This window comes from Pediculus humanus, genomic scaffold, assembly GCF_000006295.1.
Source record: "Pediculus humanus corporis 1103172107360 genomic scaffold, whole genome shotgun sequence".
NCBI classification, from domain to species: domain Eukaryota; kingdom Metazoa; phylum Arthropoda; class Insecta; order Psocodea; family Pediculidae; genus Pediculus; species Pediculus humanus.
In genome coordinates, this window is record NW_002986991.1 from 479895 (window position 1) to 487781 (window position 7887).

The 7887-nt window shown below is 24.4% G+C and overlaps 2 protein-coding genes across 2 annotated transcripts; both read right to left on the reverse strand.

Annotated features, from left to right (window-relative positions):
* Nucleotides 1-165: 165 nt before the first annotated feature.
* On the reverse strand, nucleotides 166-1209 carry Phum_PHUM002020 (uncharacterized protein; the record flags this gene model as incomplete). Its single annotated transcript, XM_002422532.1, has 2 exons — nucleotides 166-630; nucleotides 682-1209. 2 exons carry the CDS (start codon nucleotides 1207-1209, stop codon nucleotides 166-168), a joined length of 993 nt encoding a protein of 330 aa, XP_002422577.1.
* A 5614-nt stretch (nucleotides 1210-6823) lies between these two features.
* Nucleotides 6824-7531, reverse strand: Phum_PHUM002030 (uncharacterized protein; the record flags this gene model as incomplete). The annotated part of the gene is made up of 3 exons (XM_002422533.1): nucleotides 6824-7024; nucleotides 7196-7308; nucleotides 7447-7531. The coding sequence occupies 3 exons, from the start codon at nucleotides 7529-7531 to the stop codon at nucleotides 6824-6826; spliced, it is 399 nt and encodes a 132-aa protein (XP_002422578.1).
* Between the last annotated feature and the right edge of the window lie 356 nt (nucleotides 7532-7887).

Here is a 7887-nt window from a genome sequence, read left to right on the forward strand (position 1 = left end):
CTCGTGTTGTAATCTATTATTGTGTTCTCGGGTTTCACGTACGAATCGTATACGATTCGACCGTCCGCAGCGACCACCGTGACTTTGGCCAGTTCTAATCCCTGTGTCGTGTAACACATTTCGCAGTCCACGGAATAAACGCCGAAACCCGTTTTCCGGCACGATTTAACAAGATTTCGTTTTTTCGAGAGGTTTATTCACTCCGGCTGACACGCCTTTCCAAACGTGCAATTTCGCCGTCGAACACCCTTTTGAATTTTTTTTACCCTTACAACAACTAAATTCACTTTTGACGAAAACGACACCGTTCGAACTCGTACCGTACACTTTTTGAAGTTTTCCCCAATGATAAATACATTTTTCTCGCGTTAAATACTCTCCGTCTTTCAATACGAAAAATCCCCGGTCGCAACGTGCACATTTTTTCTCATCACTTCCCGTTTGATACCTTTTTAATATTTCCGTTATTACCACTTGCTGAGTCTCGACATCTTTATCACTGTTTTTATCGTCTGCCAAATCCGAATCGACCGATCTGTCTTCTTCGGATTTATCACTTTCACTACTTTCTAAAAAATCACCACCCATCATCGTATTATTTTGTTCCGGAGAATGATTCATCATATTGTACTCCCCAATAAAATCGGTATAATTATTATTATTATTATTTCTTTTCGAAACAAACGATGATATGTTGTCACAGGACGGTACAAATTCTCTTGCGTTCACGTCGAATAAATGAGTTTGACGAGGTAATTCAATTTGATCGACTACGTCACTTTTAGGCGAACCACAACTTTTATAAATAATTGCACGACCCGGATAAAGAGAGCTTTCGATGGGATACCCCAAAACCATCGCTTGCTCGGGAGTTAATAAATAATTTCTCAACAAGGAATAAATTTCACTTTCATCCACGTTTAATTTATTTATGTGTCGTAGAGTGGTTGAGGAACTCCATTTTTTCGAATGAAAACTCTCCGACGATCTTTTCGACGTCTTCCTCGTCATTTTTTTCAATACCGGAGAATTATTATCTTCTTTACGGATTTTATTTTTCTTTTGCCTTCTACTGAGTAACACTTTCGATGGAGCGATGGCGTTTTCTTTATTACCCTCGGAAACGCTGCTGTTTTCACTTTCGTCTCCTCCGCCTGGATCTGGTACGTCGGTTTCTTCTGCACACCCCAAAAAAAGGGAATCAAACATTACTTCAAATTTTTTATTATAAATATATACTTATGTAATGTAAATGAAGGGAGTTGGGATAACGATAACCTTTCGATTCCTTTGAAACCTTTTAAATTGAATTTAAAACCCCCCCCCTCCCAAATTTTGAAAATTTATTTGGAAATTCTTATTAGAAAAAACAACCAACTTTCTTTTCCTCTCTCTCTCTTTCTCATTACAAAATTTAAAAGGTAGAATAACCCAATTTGAAAATAATAACGTAGGAAAGTGTTTTTGTTTCTATATTTATATTTTTCGATGAACCCTTTTGAATTTTTACTAAAAGCAAACTAGGAAGTGGTTAGGGGGTTGGGTTAAAGAAATAAACAGGGAAAGAAAAACAATAATCACGTTTTTCTATTTTATTTGACCCCAACGGGGGCTACAAGTAGGGGTAATACATTTTTTTTTTTTTTTTTTTTTGCGTTCCCTATCCAAAAATAAAATAAGGTTAACTGTAATTGATTTTCTTTTTTTAAAAAAAACTCGCGAATGAGTTATCAAATACGTAAAAAAAATAAAATAAAATAGAAAGCTTATGATAATTTGATTATAATCGTTATTAATCTTTTGACAAAAAAAAAAAAATTAATCACGAACAACCCAAAATTCACTATCGAAAAAAAAAAAGTTGACAAAAATCGCAAGTTTTAAATTTCATCATCACATGACAATGAAAGTTTTAAATCTAATAAAAAAGAGATAGTACAGGTAATGGTATGAAAAAAAAAGTTAACAAAAAAGAAAAAAGACAACCTTAATACAATAATTTTGTTTGTTTGTTTGTTAGCCATTTGTAAACCTTATGTATGAGTCATTTACGCGTAAATAACAAAAACCCAAAATTTGCCACCATTTATTTTGCGTCCATTGTTTACAAATTAATACCCGATTAAAAATAAAATTTAAAAATTTAAATTCGTATATAATAATAATAAAATAAATCCCGACTACTATTCGATTGCTCAATTAATGGTTGAAACCTTGATGAAATAAGACGACTCATGACTCATTTTACAAATTCATATTGTTTGACTAATTCTTATTTTTTTTTTTTTTATTAAAAAAGAAACACTATTGAATATTATTTATTATTATTATTATCTTAAATATTAGATAGCCTTTGGAATCATCGACTTTCTTTTATTAAAAAGAAATGAAAAATATTATTAATAATAAGCTATAAATAAATTGCCTCGGAAAATTCATAAACGTTTCCCTTATGTTTTTTTTTATGTACATAAACATAAACAAGTTTAATAAAAAGTAGATTAAGAGCTTGCTCACGTAGTCAGTCTCAGTAACTATACTAAATACAAACTTGTTATATAATAAAGAAGAATTACATGTTTTTTTTTTCCAACTGGTTGTTTTTTTGTATACAAGAAGAAATAATTATGTTAAAAGAGTTACATAGGTTTAAAGAATAAAGAAAGATATAATAATAATAATAATAATTTCAGGAAGAATACAAAAAAAAAAAAAAAAATTAAAAAGAATATTTTATTTTACGTAACATTTTCTTTTTTTTTTTTGCAAACTGACAGATTACAATACATTGAAATGAAAGAATGAAAAAAAATTAATGATGATGGCAATAATTATAAAGTAAAACATTCATACGATTACAAAATAATAATAATAATAATAATAAATAAATAAATGGAACACGTAAATAATGATATTTGCTTATGCTATGCGAGCCTTGATCAGCAAAAATGAAGGAAAATAAAAATTTTTTTTTACATTGAATAGTGTTATACTTTTATGAATGACTAAAATTAGATTATACTCGGTCTAAAATTAGTAAAAGTCCAAAAAATTGTTGACAAAAATGATTATTTTCGCTACCTAAAATCGGGTAGTAGTAGTAGTAGTATCGGTTTTATATTTAAATAATAATAATAATAATAATTTTTTTTTCGTGTCAGGCTAGAAGAATAAATCGTGTGTTGTATAAAAGTAGTCCTTCATACCTATTTGGTAGTCGAATGGCGAAACTTTTTTTTTTTTTTTTTTTTTTGTTTTGTTTTCTCTAACATTTGTTTGCTAATTCGGTTTAAATTTATAATCAAACGTGAAAATGAAATTAGCATGGAAAAGAAGAAAAAGAAGAAGAAGAAGAAAAAAAAAAAAACTTTCACTTGTTGTGTATTTTTTTTTTGTGCACAGACCAATAAATAATGATACTAAATTTTTTTTTGTTAAGTATTGGACAAATGTTTAGAATAATCGAAAAGACACCCAACGCATAAAAGCCTTTATTGAAGGTCGATATTAATAAATAATCTATTAACTGTCAGAAAAAAAAAGTTAAAACTCAATAAAATAAAATAAAGAGAGCAAACGTTACTTTTTGGTATTGAAAAAACAATTGTCATTATTATTATTATTATTTAAAAAAAAAAAAAACATTCATTAATTTATTTTTTATATAAAATTTTGATGGTTTTTTTTTTTTTGCACGATTAGAAAACGAAACCATCAAAAAATAATTAATTAATTAATTTATTTATTTATTATTTTACATAATGACATGACTAAACTTTATGAAAATTTATTAAATATATGGTAAAAACAATGAAAGAAAAGATATGATTATTATTATTATTATTATTAACCTTTATAATTAAAGACAATGTTCAATTTTTTTTTTTTTTTTCTTTCACAAAACACATCGACAAGACCAAAGGTACATAGGAAAAGTTTGTAAAATGAGATTGTTAAAATTTTTTTTTGTTTTGTTTTGTTTTGTAAACCAAACAATGAAAAAAAAAAAAAAAATTATCAAGGTGATGTAAACGATGCTCAACCTTACGCAAATATGAGTAAAGTAAAAATAATTTATTAAATCATCACTTCCTTTTTAAACGTATAACTAACTGATTGTACCTTGACACACAGGTACTACTACCGTAAGAGTAGTAGTAGTAGTATTAGTAGTTTAAAACATATAATTTATAAGAATTATACGTCAATGCATTTTTTTTTTTTTTTTTTTTGAAAATTTTCAATTCATTTTTCCAATTAAATAATTTTTAATGGAATATTACAATAAATAAATAAATAAATAAATATGAGAAAATTTAAATAAGTTTTTCTTTTAAAACTTTTTTTTTTTTTTTTTCTTAAAATTTATTTATATTCTAAAACACACACACATTTATTATTTTAAACTACTTATATTTTACTTTCTAATTAAACTCAAATATAAATTTTTTTTTTTTTATTACGGGAAACTTTTTATTTTAAATAAATGTTGTGTAAAAATAAATAAATAAATAAATAAAACGAACTTGTTTTGTTGAAAAGTTCAAGTTTATAATTTCTCCTAAACCAGTTAAATACAAGACCGAATGCAAAACATGCAATGCTTTTAATTTATACAAAAAAAATTTTTTTAAAAATAAATAACAAGTTACTTTTCTACAATTTAATAATAATAATAATAATAATAATAATTCATTTTTTTTATACGCCTAAAATTTTCCTTTAATTACAAATAGTACATACATACATAAACGTTTAAATGTTTTTTAAAAAGGGGTAATTAATTAAATTAGTAAAAAGTAATTCCGAGTATTATTTTCATTAAAAATTGAAAGAAATGAAGAAATTTAAAAGTGGTAAATTGTACATAAGCTATTGTTAATGTGGAGTTTTTCAATTTTTATATTAATCACTGCTAAAGTATATTTTAAATTATTTTTAAAAAAAAAAAGGAAAGAAATTAGTAATTCGTATGTTACAACGAAATGTAATAGAATGTGCTGGAAATTTTGTTTTTTAAGAAAAACAAATCGAAAAGCGAGAAAAGCAAGATTTAAAATACTTAAAAACCATTTTTTTAAATAATTCAATTAATTAGATTTTAAAGGATTTGTTGCAGATTATTATTTAATTATATACACACATTTATTAAATGTAAATAACTGATAAATGAATCTGTCGAAAGATGCGAATGTAAAACAAAGCTTCATTTAAACATATTAACGTCTAATTTTTTGTTTTATTATTATTATGTCAGTTAACGAATTATATTATAAGATTTGATACAAACTTACCTATTGTACAAGTAACTAAACTTTTGCCATTAAAATCAATTTCCATATCTAAGATGCTGGAGCTTTTGATATTTTGGGATGTTAACAGCCACTGATTATTATTTGACTGTTTTCCATCACCATCTTGATTATCTTCAACCTTTTCTTTATCCCTAAATATGTTGGTTAGTGACTGGTGAGATTTTTTTGAATCATCAATTAAAGAATCTAAAACAAAATTAATAATAATAAGTAAAAATTGAATGAAAAAAAAAATAATAATAAAGGAAATTATTATTTTTATTTAAAAAGGCAAATTCAAATTTTATTATATTATAACTATTTGGTTAACTGTTAACTGAGTATTTAAAAAGAATACTTGTGAATAAAAGTTAAAAAAATCAGAGTTAAAAAATAAATAATAATGAAATTGAGTACATAACCTAAAACTTTATACACAAAATCAACATCGAAATTATTTAACATAACTTATAATTACATATAAAATAAATTACATTAAAAAAAAATATTAAAAGACAACCATTTTTGACTAACCGTAAAACGAAAATTTTAAAAACTTCTTACTTTTACTTTTTTCTTTTTTTTGAATATCTACATTTAAAACATTTGAAATAGTAATAATAATCCAAATAAAAAGACAGACAACGACAGCCGCACCAGCCACTGAGGAAATAATAAAACTGGGGAAATTCACAAAACCGTCCGCCATTTTAGTTCTACTTCATTATAATCACCTTCCTTTTTCTTTATTATGGCGGGAATATTTTACATCTAAATAACCTTAAATTAAATTTTTTTTTTTTTTTTTGAAAAAAAAAAATTTAATCAAAGTTTAAATTAAAACATTTTGATTAAAAAACTTTTAATAAATTTAAATTTAAAAAAAAAAATATTCAAGTGTAATACTTATTAAAAATTAACAATCAAGTCATGTTGAAAACAAACCTACACTAGTTTTATGTGACTGAAATCGCTTTTGTAGTATTAACAGGCTCATCATTTTTAACCCTACCATCGTTCATTCGTCCCTCCTTTCACATATTTACCTCAAAACAACTTTCTTTTAATAATAATAATAATAATAACACATTCGCACAATAATTCAGAAATCTTTTACTCTCTTTTGAAAGGTAATTAATTTTTAAATATCACTATTTTTTCTGTATCCTTTCTTAACAAGTAATGTATTTTTTTTACTACTACTACAGTGCATAAATAATAAATATAAAAATGTTCATTTAATTAAATTTTTTGTATTTAAAAATTGAAACAAATAATAATAAGTAAAAATCTTGTGGTTTTTTTTTATATATATTCAATTTTTTTTTTTTTTTTGTTTTTGAATAAATTGTACCTTTATATATATACAAGATTTTTTTTCTTCTCTTTTTTCAAGTGATTCAAAATGTTTAAAAATTCTCAAGTGATTTTAATATTAATAAATTTAAATGACAATTTAAAAAAAATTTTTTTTTTTTGTGTCGAAATTGAAAACTTGACATATAATTTTTAATTAATAATAATCATTTTCACATTTTTGGTGGACCTGTTCGAATATCCCATTCAGGTTGGGCACTCGATGATACTGCCATATACAAAAGTGCACCTCGTCCAGGTATCATTTTAGCAGAAACATATGATCTGTTATCTTTAGACCAGTGCGATGTTACTTTTCCACCAGTATTCAAAACTTCTTTTTGAAGATATTTTATTGGATCAGACATGAATTCCTGTGTTGAAAAAGGAAATGTTAAATTTGAAAAAAAAAAACAAAAATTTCTACATAATATTTTATTACCTTTAATGAAATATTAATAATAATAATAATATCATTAACTTAAATTTTAACAAACCTCATTTTCTATAGGACAAGTACAAGTGATTGTTTTTTTCGCTTCTACATTTAATTGATTTTCCAATACCTGAAGGAAATACTTAAAAAATGAATTTCTGTTTCTCTTAACAAGGGGATCATCAGATTTTAAACCGGTTAATACGCTTATATATTTTATTGCTACCGATCTATCTAAATAATTATAAAAAAAAATTAATTTATTAATGATATGATTAAGTGAGAATTGAATTTCATGAGAATTTGAAAAAATGCAAGTAAGGTCTCATAATAATAATGATAAATAGAATGTAATCTTACCCTGTTTATCTTTAATTTTTGTTATAAATTTTCTCGCCAAATTTAATTGATTTTCAAACTCTTTATCTAAATTTAGAAAAGCCATGTGTTTTATTTATATAAAATAATTTTCCTTTTTTTTTTTTTATCAAACTAACCAAATGTAAAAAAAAAAAAAAAAAAAAAAAACAAACATTTATATTTATTTGATTTGAAATTTTTCGAGTCTTCTGCTTATATCTGGGATCCTTTTTTTTTTTATTGAAACACCCTTCATTGTAAAAAAAAAAAAAAATAAATTTAAATAAAATACATTTTTAACTTTTTTTTTTTTTTTAAAAAAATTAATTTATTTAAATTTTCAAAAAATTGACATTCATTTAAATTAATTTTTTATTTTAAAGAATAAATAAAATTCCTCCATTTTTCTTACACTTATTTATGCGTTTATTGTTATTTATT